Source organism: Crocuta crocuta, unplaced genomic scaffold, assembly GCF_008692635.1.
Source record: "Crocuta crocuta isolate KB4526 unplaced genomic scaffold, BGI_CrCroc_1.0 scaffold55, whole genome shotgun sequence".
NCBI lineage: Eukaryota > Metazoa > Chordata > Mammalia > Carnivora > Hyaenidae > Crocuta > Crocuta crocuta.
This window is the reverse complement of record NW_027530512.1, coordinates 5884884-5897950: the sequence shown is the minus strand read 5'-3', so window position 1 is coordinate 5897950 and position 13067 is coordinate 5884884. Positions and strand designations below refer to the sequence as shown.

The following is a 13067-nucleotide window of genomic DNA, read 5'->3' as shown; positions in this document are numbered from 1 at the left end:
TCTCTTACTGAGTGGTAACATTTAAAAAAATGTTTTGAATGCAAATTCTCATGTGATATATTACTTGCAAATATTTGCTCCCATTCTGGGGGTTGGTATACCTTTCTTCATCCTTAATAAACTTATGTCTTTATTTATTTGGTTTTTTTTTGGGAGCTTATTTATTCAGAGAGAGAGAGAGAGAGAGAGAGAGAGAGAGAGAGAATCCCAAGTAAGCTCTGCACTGTCAGCGTGGAGCCCGATGTGGGGCTCAAACTCACGAACTCGTGAGATTATGACCTGAGCTAAAAATCAAGAGCTGGATACTTAACCAACTAAACCATCCAGGTACCTGTTTGTTTAAGTAGGCTCTACACCCTGGGTGGGGCCCAGTGCAGGGCTTGAACTCATGACCCTGAGATTAAGAGTTGACCGCTTAACCAACTGAGCCACCAACATGCCCCTGAAAATATTTATTTTTTAATCTTTAAGATTTTTTTTTTTTTTTTTACTTTGAGAGAGAGTACAAGTGGGAGAGAGGGGCGGGGTGGGGGGGGGAAGGAGAGAGAGACAGACAGAGAGAGAGAGAGAGAGAGACAGACAGAATCTTAAGTAGGCTCCATGCTCAGCACAGAGCCCCACACAGAGCATGATCTCACAAGTGTAAGATTATGACCTGTGCTGAAACCAAAAGTTAGATGCTTAACCAACTGAGCCACCCAGGAGCCTCTATCTTTTTAATTAAAAAAAAAATTATTTTTAAATGATTTTCAATATGAGGGTTTCTTTCAATTGCTGAGTTTAAGGCACATAACCATTTTCCACATGGTCAAATGCTTTGGGAAACCTGTCAAGTTTATTTTTCTCCCTGGACATCTTTCTCTTGAGAGCTTATGTCTTCTTGTTCGAACCTGGACTCAATACTATTGGCCTGATATAAAGCTGTTATCCTGCCACTATGCTGGCTTGGTGCCCTGATTCCTGGTATCTCTCGTCTTCCTTGATTTTTTTCCCTTATTCTTTGTGGAGTACATCTCCAGTATCCTTTTCAAAAGTCTGAAATGTTTCAGTAAAGTCTGAGATCTTTATGTCTGAAAGTGTTTTAAACCTCACGTGAGGACAATTTGACCTATAGAATTATAGGTTGAAAAGGCAAGTCCCTCCTGAAATCCAAATCTTATAACTCCTTGGTGGCCAATGAGTTTGGTTAGCAATGGATAATCTGGTTAGCTAAATAACTTTGGTTCCCGAGTTTCAGAAAGGAAACAAAACACATCCACTTGGTAAGGGATGTCTCAAAAAATTTACCATCATCTTTTGGAGAGCAGAAGTTCAGATAGCAGGAAACTGTCCTCAGGGCTTTGAAGACTTTGGTCCACCATTTTGTGTCATCCAAATTTGCTAACGAAGAGTCTAATTCACATGTTATCTTTGTACCTAATGATTGTTTTTTTCCCCTCTCTTTGGAAACTTTTACAATTTTCTTTCTTCTTGGAGTTCTGAAACTTCACTGTGCTATGCCTTGTTGTGGGTCTTTTTCATTCATTATATTTGACACTCTGTTGAGCCTTCTAATCTGAAGTTCTGAGGATAGGTTTTAATGTTACCTCATTTTACTAATCCCTCCCGCCTCCTTAAAAAATTTTTTTTCACATTGTAAAAACCGATAGTCTGATATTAGACCCCTATGTTTACCTTCTATGGCTTTTATTTTTTCTTTCACTTTCTGTCTCTTTGAGGTCTACTTTCAAAGATATTTTCCTTATCTCCATCTTCCAACTCTATTAATTACTTTTGAATTTTAAATATTTTTGAAAGCTTTTACTATTTTGATAACCTTCATTTCCTGTTGTTTTATAAATGCGATGTCTCCTAATCTTTATATAGCTTTTCTACTTACATAGTCAGCAATGTCTCACATCCTAAGTATCTGAGAAATACAGTTTTTCATTTTTACATAGAGCTTGCTCCATCAAAAGATCAAAATGTACCAAAGACTGTAAGCAGCATGAGGCATTATCAAATCTGGGTTTTCTATGGTCAGCCTAGAAACAGTGGGAAGAATTGGAGCAGCCTGGAGACAGGGCCTGTACTCTAGGTGAGAAATGATGAAACTTATTTAAGGCAATAGTGGTGAAGTAAAGGCAAAAGAACAGAAGACAGATGTTAGGAGGTGGAAGGGCACAGGATTTGGTGACTGATTGGTTAGGAGAAAAGTAAAAAGTCCAGAATTAACCACTGGGTTATGGTTTGAACAACAGCAAGAATAGCTGAATTTTTCCAAATAAGAATGATCTATTTTGAATATGTTTCACAGTGACTTAACTACATGTATTGTTCAGCCTCAAGGGAGTTAAGCGAGATCACATCTAGAGAGAAGTTGTATTGTTCTATGGAATAAAAATTTTCCCCGGTGCTAGTCACAGAGATAAGTCATTATTAACATTTAAAGAGAAATGTGAAAGGTTCTAAAGTAATGCTTGTATTCTTCATGACCATATATTTAGTTCAAAAGATAAAAATGTTCTAAAATACTTTTATAAATAGTTTTATCTATAAAAAGATATTTTCATTTATAATTAAATGTAAAAAAACATACCAAGCCTTCAGAGTGACCAGCTTTTTAATTAAGATTCCTTGGAAAAATATGTAGAAGGATGAAAAAATTAGCAGCAAACAAAAATTCACATTTAAGTGAAAGATTATGGTGGTGTCCTCCTTCAAGCACTGGCGGCCCCTCCTGCATGGCCCCCACTCCCCCACAGTAAATATACACTGTCACAAGCATTTGCAAATCTCCCCTCATTTTAAGTTTAAAATTATGGATGAACACTATGAAAGAAAATTTTATCACAAAATATCAAAATATTTTGAAATAAAAAAGTCATTCTGCTGTTGTACTTTCATTGTTGTATTTCCATGGACTCCAAATGAATTTTGCAAGGTAATTTCCTTTTCATCAGTGAAGTACCTACTTACTATTTAACCAGTTTAAAATACAGATGCAAATATTTACTAAATATATACTTTTAAACAGTCACAAATCACTTTATTCCTAAAAAAGCTGAGATCTATTTAGAATCATTAGAATATTTACATTTAAATACTCCAGCATAATCTCTGTGTATTAAGCAAGTAGGAGCTCTGACAGAAAACAGTCTGATTTGGTTTTATAAATAATGAAGATGATTTAAAATGTAAAAAACAGAGCTTATGAAATATAGCTCAAACCACCTGATTTTTTTAAAGGCATACCAGCCATCTACTTCTAAAAAGTCCTTATCAAAGCTATTTCTTTAAACCCAACATTTACTAAGTCAACAGATGGGTTTTAAAAATGAGGAATGTAATTTTACTTTCAACTCACTGATTATATACTCAACTGGCAGCTTTAAAAAAAATAATTTTAGAATACATGAAGACCTGAATTAAACCATTTTCAACATTTTCCCAGGATTGTTTGCTCACTGGCTGGTTTCTACATATGAGCTTTAAAAAGCTCTGTCACAGGTAGGACACAAAAATAACTACTTGCAGCTAGGAAACCTCTCACATAAGCTCCCAACATCACATCATTGCTTCTTCCTTTTCTTGTAAGAATCATTGCTGTGAACTCGAACTCGCTGATACACAGAGGATGCTATTTTCATGCTGTCTTTCTTTGTAAATGTCTTGTCTGCTGCTCCGGGTTTCCAAAGTAACAACTGTGCATCCTCCCCCCCGGTTAGCAAAGAATCATCCTGCATATTCCAACAGAAAGAACGGACCGTAGCAGCATGCCCTCCATGAAGGCCGGTCATGTGAATCAATCCTGATGGAGTACAGCTCAGTAAGTGAATCATTCCTGTGTTTGTTCCCCCAACAACAAACAGTTTGTCCATTTTCTCGTGATACAGGCCACCTACCAAATAGTCCAAAATGCCTTCTTTCACATTAATTACTTCTCTGACATCTGGGATGTTCAAACGTGTCATTGGTTCATCAGTATCCAGATGAGTAAGATCCCACCAACAAAATCCTTCATCATGTGTCATGCAATAAATCTGTTTATAATCTTTCCCAGACCAACCAATACAGCTTATGGAAGAAGCGGAGTTACAGGTCGTAACCAGGGCGTCTTCTTCATTATCAATGCTAATATCAAATATATTTACTAGGCCATCAGTTGAGCCGGAGACTACCATGTTGGGATTGCTGGGATGGAAGCGTACCTGAGTGACATCATCACTGTGTGTCTCTGAGTAGGCTCCAAGTGGGTCTTTAGAAGTAGACAGATCCTGAGAATTCATTCTTGCATCCCAAAATACCATCAATGCATCCTCATCAACTTTTTCTGTACCAGCACAAATGACATGATCATTACAGCTGATATCAAAACTAATAAAAACATTGGAAGGGTAACCCTTGAACAGCTGGATAGGTTTTTCACTGGCTAATCGAGCATCCCAACATTTTATGGTGCCATCAGTACATGATGAATATACACTGTCACAAGCATTTGCAAATCTGACTCCGTTAAGTCCAGGATATCCACGAAATTCTCGGAGTATATATAATCTTTCTTTGTCATATATTCTGATTGATCCATTAGAACATAAAACAGCGACCAAGCTTGCTTTCTCTGCTGGTACGGTTTTTGATGCATCTATGCCAAGCAGGTAAGTAGGCTCTGTAGTTCCCGAGGAACGTTTAACAATGTTCAGGTTAGCCAACTGTTCCTCAATCTTCTCCATGTCAGGAGAAGCATCCAAGTATAGTAAAAATCTGTAATAAAAATACAAAAATTAAAATTAAACCCAAAGCTTCTCTAAAATTATAATTAAATCAAGAACATTTCCCTCTTAGGGCTGGCACAGAACAATAGAAATAAAATAAAATCGATTCTAATATTTTAATCTTTTCCTGCCACGAATTGCTAAAACTTAGTTGCCTCCTTCTAATTCAATCACTCTTGAATACTGAATCTACCATACATATTTTATGCCAGTAAGAGAATTCTACAACATGTATATGTACTGCTCAGCAGTTCCTTTTAGCTTAAACCCAATTTTAAAAAAATGTTTATTTACTTTAAAGAGACAGAGCACAAGCAGGGGAAGGGGAGAGAGAGAGAGAGAGAGAGAGAGAAAGAGAGAGAGAGAGAGAGAGAGAAGAGAAGAGAGAGGGAGACACAGAATCCGAAAAAGGCTCCAGACTCTGAGCTGTCAGCACAGATCCTGACACGGGGCTCAAACATACAAACCGCGAGATCATGACCTGAGCTGAAGTCAGATGCTTAACTGACTGAGCCACCCAGGCGCTCCAGCTTATACCCAACTATTGGTCATACTCATAATTCTCAGCATTAGCCAGATCTCCGCTTTGGAATCAACTTCTCCTGGCCCTAACTGCCTTATGCAACTTTTAGAATTTAAACATAGTTGTGAATGCAGAAAAATGATCCTCCAAAGATGTCCAAGCCTTAATCCCTGGAATCTGTGAGTGTTTGGTTACATGGCAAAGAGTAATTGAGGTAGCTAATCAGTTGACTTTTAAAAAAATATTTTTAAATTACTGAAGTATTGTTGACACACAATGTTAGATTAATTTCATGTGTACAACACAGTGATTCCACAAGTCTGTATATTATGCTCACCACAAGTGTAGCTACCATCTGTCACCATACCACACTATACAATACCCCTGACTATGTATGTTCCCATGCTTTTTTTTTTTTAACCTCTGTCACTTATTCATTCTGTAAGTGGAAGTCTATTATCTCCCACTCCTTTCTATCCATTTTGCCTTCCTCTCTCCACTGCTCCCCTCTGGCAACCATCAGTTTGTTCTGTGTATTTATGGGTCTGTTTCTGCTTTTTGTTTTGTTTTTTAAATTCCACATATAAGTGAAACCATATGGTATTTGTCTTTCTCTGCTAGACCTATTTCACATAGCATAATACCCTCTAGATCCATCCATGCGGTCATGAATGACAATATCTCATTCTTTTTTTGTGTGGCTAAGTGATATAAATAATGCTGCATCAAACAAAAAGGTGCACATATCTTTTTAAATCAGTGTTTTCATTTTCTTTGGGTAAATATATAGTAATAGAATTATTCTATCATATGGTATTCCTATTTTTATTTTTTTAAGGAACCTCCATACTGTTTTCTACAGTGGCTGCACCAATTTCATTCCCACCAATAATAATATGTGAGGGAGACACCTGGGTGGCTCAGTCTGTTGAGTGCCTGACTCGTGATTTCAGCTCAGGTCATGATCCCAGGGTTGTGGGATGGAGTCCCAAGTTGGGTTCTGCACTGAGCGTGGAGGCTGCTTAAAATTCTCTTTCTCTCTCTCTCTTTCCTCCCCTCCATCCCAGCCCTTCCCCCCAGCCTGCACACACGATCTCTATTTAAAATATAAATTTAAAAAAAAAAAAGTGCATGAGGTTTCTATTTTCTCCACATCCTCACCAACACTTGCTATTTCAGGTCTTTTTGACTCCAGCCATTCTGACAGGTATAAGATGATACCTCACTGCGGTTCTGATTTGCATCTCCCCAGTGATTAGAGATGTTGAGCATCATTTCCTGTATCCATTTGCCATCTGTATGTCTTTGCAAAAATGCCTATTCAGATCTTCTGCTCATTTTATTTGGATTATTTGGTTTTTGTGCTGAGTTGTGCTTAGAGTTGATCTTATAATAGGGAGATTATTCTGGATTAGCTGGGTGAGTCCAATGTAATCACCAGTGTTCTTTTTTTAAAAAAACGTTTTAATGTTTATTTTTAAGTGAGAGTGACAGAGTGCGAGTGGGGGAGGGGCAGAGAGAGACAGAGACACAGAATCTGAGGCAGGCTCCAGGCTCTGAGCTGTCAGCACAGAGTGTGATGCGGGGCTTGAACTCACAAACTATGACATCATGACCTGAGCTGAAGTCGGATGCTTAACCAACGAGTCACCCAGGTGCCCCTTAAAACTACTTTTAAGTGTTCTTAAAAGTAGAAGGAGTCACCTGGGTGGCTCAGCTGGTTGAGTGTCCCACTCTTGATTTCAGCTCAGGTCATGATCCCAGTGTTGTGGGATCAAGCCCCACACTGGGCTCCATGCTGAGTGTAGAGCCTGCTTAAAATCCCTCCCTCCCTCTCCCCTACCCACCCCCCCAAAATTAAAAAGAAAAAATGTAAAAGGAGGCAGAACATGATGAGAGTCAGAGAAAGGTGTTACTTCGGAAGACAGCCACAGAAAGATACATTGCTGGTTTGGTGAAGGAGGTCAAGAAGTTGCTGGACTCAGGGCGCCTGGGTGGCTCAGTCAGTTAAGCCTCCAGCTCCTGGGTTCAGCTCAGGTCTTGATCTCATGGTGTGTGAGATGGCGCCCTTGTAGGGCTCCACGGTGACAGTGCAGAACCTGCCTGGGTCTCTCTGCCTCACCCCTGCTCTTGGCCTCTAGAAATTACAAAAGGCAAAGAACTGTTCCCCTTTAGAGCCTCCAGATGGAAATGCAGCCCTGGCTAACACTCCATTTTCACCCAGTGAAATCTATTTTCGATTTCTGAACCCCAGAACTGTAGTATCATAAACCTGTGTTGTTTCAAGCTACCAAGTTTGTAGTAACCTGTTACAGCAACGACAGGAAACAATATAACAGAGGCTCCCAATATGAGATTCTGGAGAAGTGCTTCTCAGGCTGCAGTAGCTTATAAATGGTAGAGCTGGAATGTGAACGTAGGCACTCCGTCCAAGGACTGTGCTCTTCATGACAGCACTAGATGGTCTATCTTTCTGTCTTTCTTTTTAATGTTTATTTTTGAGAGAGAGAGACAGAGCAAGAGCAGGGGAGGGACAGAAAAAGAGAGTGAGACACCTAATCCGAAGCAGGCTCCAGGCTCTGAGCTGTCAGCACAGAGCCTGATGCAAGGCTTGAACCCATAAACTGTAAGATCATGACCTGCTGAAACCAAGGCAGCTAGTGACTCAAAGGACTAAGCCACCAAGGCGCCCCTATTTTTTAATTTTATTTATTTTTATTTTTTTATTTGAGAGAGAGAGAGAGAATGCACAAGCAGGGGAGACAGGCAGAGGGGGAGGGGAAGAGAGGGGAAGGAAGAGAGAGAGGGGGAGAGAGAGGGAGTTTTAAGCAGCTTCCATGCTCAGCACAGACCCAACACAGGGTTCGAACCCATGACCCTCAGATCACAACCTAAGCCAAAATCAAGAGTCAGATGCTCAACCAAGTAAGCCACCCAGGTGGCCTAGGTTGATGAGAATTTTAAACAATCAAGTTTATCATGCCTTTTAGGCTAACAGTAATTTGCAGGACTATGACCACGCACTCAAGCAGGATAGTCGTACTGTACTCCTTCCCTCCAGTACATTGTCTGGAGAGCCTGTCCCACGCTGGAACAGTTCCTTTCAGGGCTTCAATTCAAAGGATTCTGAGGGTTGATGGGACAGGCAGAGTGGGCCCCAGACTGAATACTACAGCAAACTTAACACTTTAAGACTGTAGCAAGGATGACAATCACAGTAGTTGTCTACTAGAGACACTGTTCAAACACAGGACAACAAGGAAGGAAGGAAGGATGGACAGAAGGAGGAGGGAAGGGAGGGGCAGGAAGGAAGAAAAAGATAAAGGGAAAGAGGGAGGAAGGAGAAGGAAGAAAGGTATTAGAGGTAAGGTAGGTTTATCTTACAATAATCTCAAACTATAGAACTTATATTCGTTCACAGATACAAACAGTAAAATAATTCAATCTCTTATGGGGAAACATGAAAACCTCTAGCTTATGTTTTAACACATTAATATGCAAGTGAGTCAGATTTGAAATATAACCTTCCAAGGCTATGTAGTTAATTCTTAATTTTACATACTAATGAATCATTCTAAGATGATAAATACATTTTCTTCTATGTATAGCCCTTATCTGGGTTTTCTCTGCATGATCCGCTTCCCAATCCCGAAGAGAAACCATAGGCTCTCTTTTCTTCCCACTTGACACTCTCGCTGGGTAACTTTCACATTCGTGTTTCAAGCGCCATGTCAATGATTTCATCTATTTACAAATCTGTATTTCTGTCTACTGGCCATTTCTCCTTTTTTTTTTTTTTTAATGTTTTTATTTCTTTTGAGAGAAAGAGAGAGAGAGAGAGGCAACGTGAGCAGGGGAGGGTCAGAGAGAGAGGGAGACACAGAATCCGGAGCAGGCTCCAGGCTCTGAGCTGTCAGCACAGAGTCCGATGCGGGGCCCGAACCCACATACTGTGAGATCATGACCTGAGCCGAAGTCAGACGTTTAACCAACTGAGCCACCTAGGCACCCCTGGCCATTTCTCCTTAATGTATTGCACTATATCCCAAAATAAAAGAGATTATTTATGCTCCTCCTACCCCCAAAAAAGCCTTCCCCTTAAAAACAAAAACAATGTACACTTCACCATCTTCTCCATCTTGGTCAACGATATTAGCCCCACAACAGCATTCTCATCTGCTCGGTAAAGCCAGCACCTCTGCAATATCTAATTCTCCTTGCTCAGGCCTCTCATCCAAACAGTTTCCAAATCCTACACTTGGGCTGCAGGATGCCTACGTAAGTATTAAGTTAAATCTCTTTCTGCAGATCAAAACCATACTGACAATCTCGTATGATTCAATCTAACAAAATCATACGAAGAGAACAAATAAGATTAACCATAATTTTTCTCTATTTGTTTCTGTTAGGCGCATAAAAGGAAGGTTAGCATTCTAGATTTCAACAGGCTAGTGAAAGCCAAGGATATGGCGTGAGCTTTTATTATGTCAACATATAGTACACATACCCAAATGAAAAAGGGTGCAGATGGAAGGAGGCAGAAAAGAGCACTACAGTAAAGAATATGGAGAAATGAAAATAAGCCAAAAGGGAACAGCAGAGGGGCATCTGAGTGGCTCAGTTGGTTAAGCGCCTGACTTCGGCTCAGGTCATGATCTCGTGATCTGTGAGTCTGAGCCCCCTGTCAGGCTCTGTGCTGACAGCTCAGAGCTTGGAGCCTCCTTCAGATTCTGTGTCTCCCTCTCTCTCCCCGTCCAATGCTCATGGCTCTGTCTCTCAATACTAAATAAAAATGTTAATTTTTTTAAAAAAGATCCCTAAACAGAAGTATGAATTCCTCATCACTTTTGCCTTAATAAGATTTAAGTTCTTTAATCAACTGAAATGCTATTTCACTTCACTTCCTATTAACATAAACCCAATAAAATGTTCTTTTTGTATATGAAGGACATCCCAAACATATCCAGCTACAACTAGGTACTGCTCTTATTCTAAGCCGGCTAAGTTTAAGTATGAAATCTGAAGGACAGCCTAAATATTTCTATAATGGAAGAGGAAGTAGCCTTCTTTTCCATTTAAGAAATAAAAAAAAGAAAATATCATATATTTTACATCTACTTAGAAGTGATTGACTACAAAAGGCACTATACTAAAAGTCTTCTGAATATTATTTTGCATGAAATCAGAAATAGTGGTATCCTTAGAAATACAAATACTTCTGGGGCGCCTGGGTGGCTCAGTCATTTAAGTATCAACTCTTGATTTTGGTTCAGATCATGATCTCGCGGTTCATGGGATCAAGCCTGGCATCAGGCTCACGCTGACAGCACAGAGCCTGCTTGGGATCTCTCCTCTCTCTGCTCCTCCCCAGCTCAGCTTGTGCTCTCTGTCTCTCTCAAGATAAATAAACATTAAAAAAAAAATGTGTTTGTTCACCATACGTGAAAGCTTTGACAGCATAAGCACATATACTATTATACTTTTACTACTGAAGAGAAACAGTTGTATGTGAAGTATATGTTGGACATAAAACTAGTTTTCTTTTGAGACAATTTATCAGACTTGAGTCAGAAAAACCTACTTCCCCACATCTGAAACTTAGTATTGTCCACTTACAATAAGGAATTAGTGATGATGACTGTGGGATGCAGAGGTTAGACAAATGTCCCACATATAGAGAAAAGTTTAATGGGAAAAGACATTCAGGAATGGGCATTAATAACCTCACAATCTACACTGACAATTTAACTACAACAATGCTATACCACATTTATCAAATTAGGTTAGGATAACTGAGCCTCACAGAGAAGAAAATAATCATAAATGGGGTTCAATGAATGCTAGGCTATGTGCTACCAACTTACAAATGGGTTTTTTTTTTCTTTAATCATAATCATTTAACCTTACAGGATAGGGATTATTATTCTATTACCCTCATTTAAAAAAATGTTTACTTACTGGGGCGCCTGGGTGGCTCAGTGGGTTGAGCGTCTGACTTTAGCTCAGGTCATGATCTCACTGCTTGTGGGTTTGAGCTCTCCATCGGGCTCTGCGCTGACAGCTCAGAGCCTGGAGCCTGCTTCAGATTCTGTGTATCTCTCTCTGTGTCCCTTTCCTGCTCTCCTCTCTCTCTCTCACTCAAAAATAAATATACATTGAAAAAAAATTTTTTTTCAATGTTTACTTATTTTTTGGAGGGTGGAGGGGCAAAAAGTGAGGGAGACAGAAGATCTAAAGCGGGCTCTATGCTGTCAGTTGAGAGCCTGATGTGGGGCTTGAGCCGAAATCGGACGCTCAACCAACTGAGCCACCCAGAAGCTCCTTATTATCCCCATTTTTAAAAAATGTTTTATTTATTTCTGAGAGAGAGAGAGAGAGAGAGACAGCATGAGCAGGGGAGGGTCAGAGAAGAGAGGGAGACACAGAATCTGAGGCAGGCTCCAGGCTCTGAGCTGGCTGTCAGCACAGAGCCCAATGCAGGGCTAGAACCCACAAACCATGAGATCATGACCTGAGCCAAAGTCAGACACTTAACTGACTGAGCCACCCAGTGCCCCTTATTATCCCCATTTCACAGAGGAAATTGAAGCTCAGAGGGACTGAGTAACTTGTCAATGTTCTTAGTGCTACTAAGGGGATGATATGGGGGGTGTTTGGTTTGAAACCCAAGTTGTAAGTTCAAAACCTATGAACCGGTGTTCACTCTAATACTATGCTCTTGCTCTTCTATGTGAGTACTGAAGCATTCATTAATGTCAACTATAATTGGAGAACATGCCTGTTAGCCTTTGAGAGGGGGAATTACATGTTAACCCTACACACAAGAGGAGGACAAAGAAAGGGAGCAGGAAGACTGAAAAAACACATACTGGCCTAGAAACAGGTTACAGTAAGCAACCATCACTTACTCTTTATTTTTTTGTGTCCCACTTTTCTTTCTTTTTAAACTTTTTATTATGGAATTTGTATGGAGTAGAGGATACGCACCCATCAGCCGGCATGAACAATTACATTCCTCAAAGTTATTATTAGGGCTGGGGGGTCCCTTACATATCATATATTGTTTGACAGGCAGTTAAGGAGCTCCAGTGTTCAGTCTGATGGAACCTCTCCAACTCATCCTTCTCTCCCTCCTCCATGTGGCGTCAACATGGTTTGAAGACCTGCCCCTTGCTCCAGGGGCAGATCCTAATTAGCCTAAACCAAGCTCAGTAATCCTATCCTTTTAAACCAGTAATTGGTTCAGAAACCTTATATTCTTGCCAATCCATGCACATATTCCCCTTCCAACTACAACTTGTTCAGATGTGCTACACTAATTCGTGGACTCAATTCAACTGATAGAAAGAACTTTTCTTCCATTAATCCATGTTAATGAGATTCCACATTTTCTATTTTAGTCAGTTTGCAGCAGAGTTTTTGTTAATGCAGCCAGAACCATTTTAACTAATTAAAGGTAATCAAATAAAGTCTTGGGTATATCACCAAGTACTCACTTAATGTAAAAGGCTCTGGTAAAGGAAGATTTAGGGAACAGATTTTAAGAAATCAAATTTCATTCATATGGAGCAGAAAGACTTTGATCTTCTGTTCCCTTTAGTACATCTATTTTCTCCCTCTCCCCACCTTTAAAATTTTTCATTCGAAAATAAAAGGGAAAAAAATAAAATACACAAAAGGCTTCCCAGAAGACTCTAAAAATCTCTGCTTACATTAATGGTAGGATCCCTGATTCTAAAGATACCAACAAAATAAAAAAACAAACAACCACTGAAATGATACAATATTTA

The 13067-nt window shown here is 39.6% G+C and overlaps 1 protein-coding gene across 4 annotated transcripts in view; it reads right to left on the bottom strand.

The window, feature by feature from the left end:
* Positions 1-2584: 2584 nt before the first annotated feature.
* WDR89 (WD repeat domain 89) overlaps positions 2585-13067 on the bottom strand; it is a 33362-nt gene continuing 22879 nt past the window's right edge. For all 4 annotated transcript variants that reach the window (XM_077767208.1, XM_077767206.1, XM_077767205.1 and 1 more), the window contains one exon: positions 2585-4743. In XM_077767208.1, coding sequence (XP_077623334.1) covers positions 3552-4712 — 1161 coding nt within the window. In that variant the 5' untranslated portion in view covers positions 4713-4743 and the 3' untranslated portion in view covers positions 2585-3551. The remainder of the gene's footprint in view (positions 4744-13067) is intronic.